Here is a 1,045-nt window from a genome sequence, read left to right as displayed (position 1 = left end):
AAATTCCCCCAAAACAAAAAGGCAGTTTTATATCTATTGACTTTTGTCTTTTTTGTTAGTTAATATTTTAAATGACAGGAAAATGCATTTTTTGAAACTGAATATTCATATCTTGAAATGATGGAGTTTTGCTTACCTGAACACTGTGGTGTTTTGGAGTTTGGTAATAAGGGAGTGGTTTGAGCTGAAGGACACTAAGTTTTGTTGTAGTTCCTGCTCAATAGTAGTGAGAGAAATGAAGAACGACTCCACATACCTGCCATGATAAAATATGTTAATTGAGGCCATCTGCATATTAACATACCTTAATTTTTTTGATGACTGACAACAGCAACAACAACACTTTTGGGACAAGACAACTATTTAATTAGTCAGCAGTGATTAAGTGTGGTAAACAGATGAATCTAGGTCAAGGCAAAAATGGAATTGACCGTGAGTATCCAAGTTGTTGGCATGCAGAGACACCAAGCAAGTTGTTCCAGTCCTCGGAGCACACTGTTCTCCATATGCCCTCTTTCTGGACCTGAAGTACCGAGCTTCGCCCACTCAAACGCACTAACAAGACATACAGAAATCAAGTTACTTGATATTACATGCATGGGTTAAATTGCAAACAGGGCCCCCTGTTTGCAATTTAACCCTATACAAAGCCACATTAGTAAGCAAAGTTGCTTTGTGAGTTTCAAGCCTGAGTTATTATTGCCATGAAGGTGGCTCATTTTTAACCTGCTTTCTTTAATATGGCAACCTACAGTCATTTCATTTACAGGTCTGGATAAAGGCATGTTGCTAATTTCTTTCTGGGATAAATCGGAGCAATGTAACCTTACCCATGATGATGACTTCATGATCACACACTAAACTAGCATCATTTTAACAACTAACATATCAAAATCCCCTGTGCTTCAGTTGTGATCCTCTCAATTACTAATCCTAACCCAAACTCCTTGGATAGATTCAACCCTCCGTAGCGGTGTAGTGGCTGACCTGGTGCTGGTGTTTCCTCTAAATGGATTTTAACGTAAAATTCTTCCTCCTTTTGTCA

General features: G+C 38.4%; 1 protein-coding gene across 1 annotated transcript in view; it reads right to left on the bottom strand.

The window, feature by feature from the left end:
* The window catches only part of tmprss3a (transmembrane serine protease 3a), a 22,995-nt gene that overhangs the window by 18,493 nt on the left and 3,457 nt on the right, over positions 1 to 1,045 (bottom strand). The window contains exons 3-4 of the mRNA XM_025063697.1: positions 432 to 555; positions 137 to 256 (exon numbers count right to left, since the gene is read on the bottom strand). Coding sequence (XP_024919465.1) covers positions 137 to 256; positions 432 to 555 — 244 coding nt within the window. The remainder of the gene's footprint in view (positions 1 to 136; positions 257 to 431; positions 556 to 1,045) is intronic.

This window comes from Cynoglossus semilaevis, chromosome 16, assembly GCF_000523025.1.
Source record: "Cynoglossus semilaevis isolate Cse_v1.0 chromosome 16, Cse_v1.0, whole genome shotgun sequence".
Taxonomy (NCBI): domain Eukaryota; kingdom Metazoa; phylum Chordata; class Actinopteri; order Pleuronectiformes; family Cynoglossidae; genus Cynoglossus; species Cynoglossus semilaevis.
This window is presented reverse-complemented; position numbering and strand designations above follow the sequence as displayed.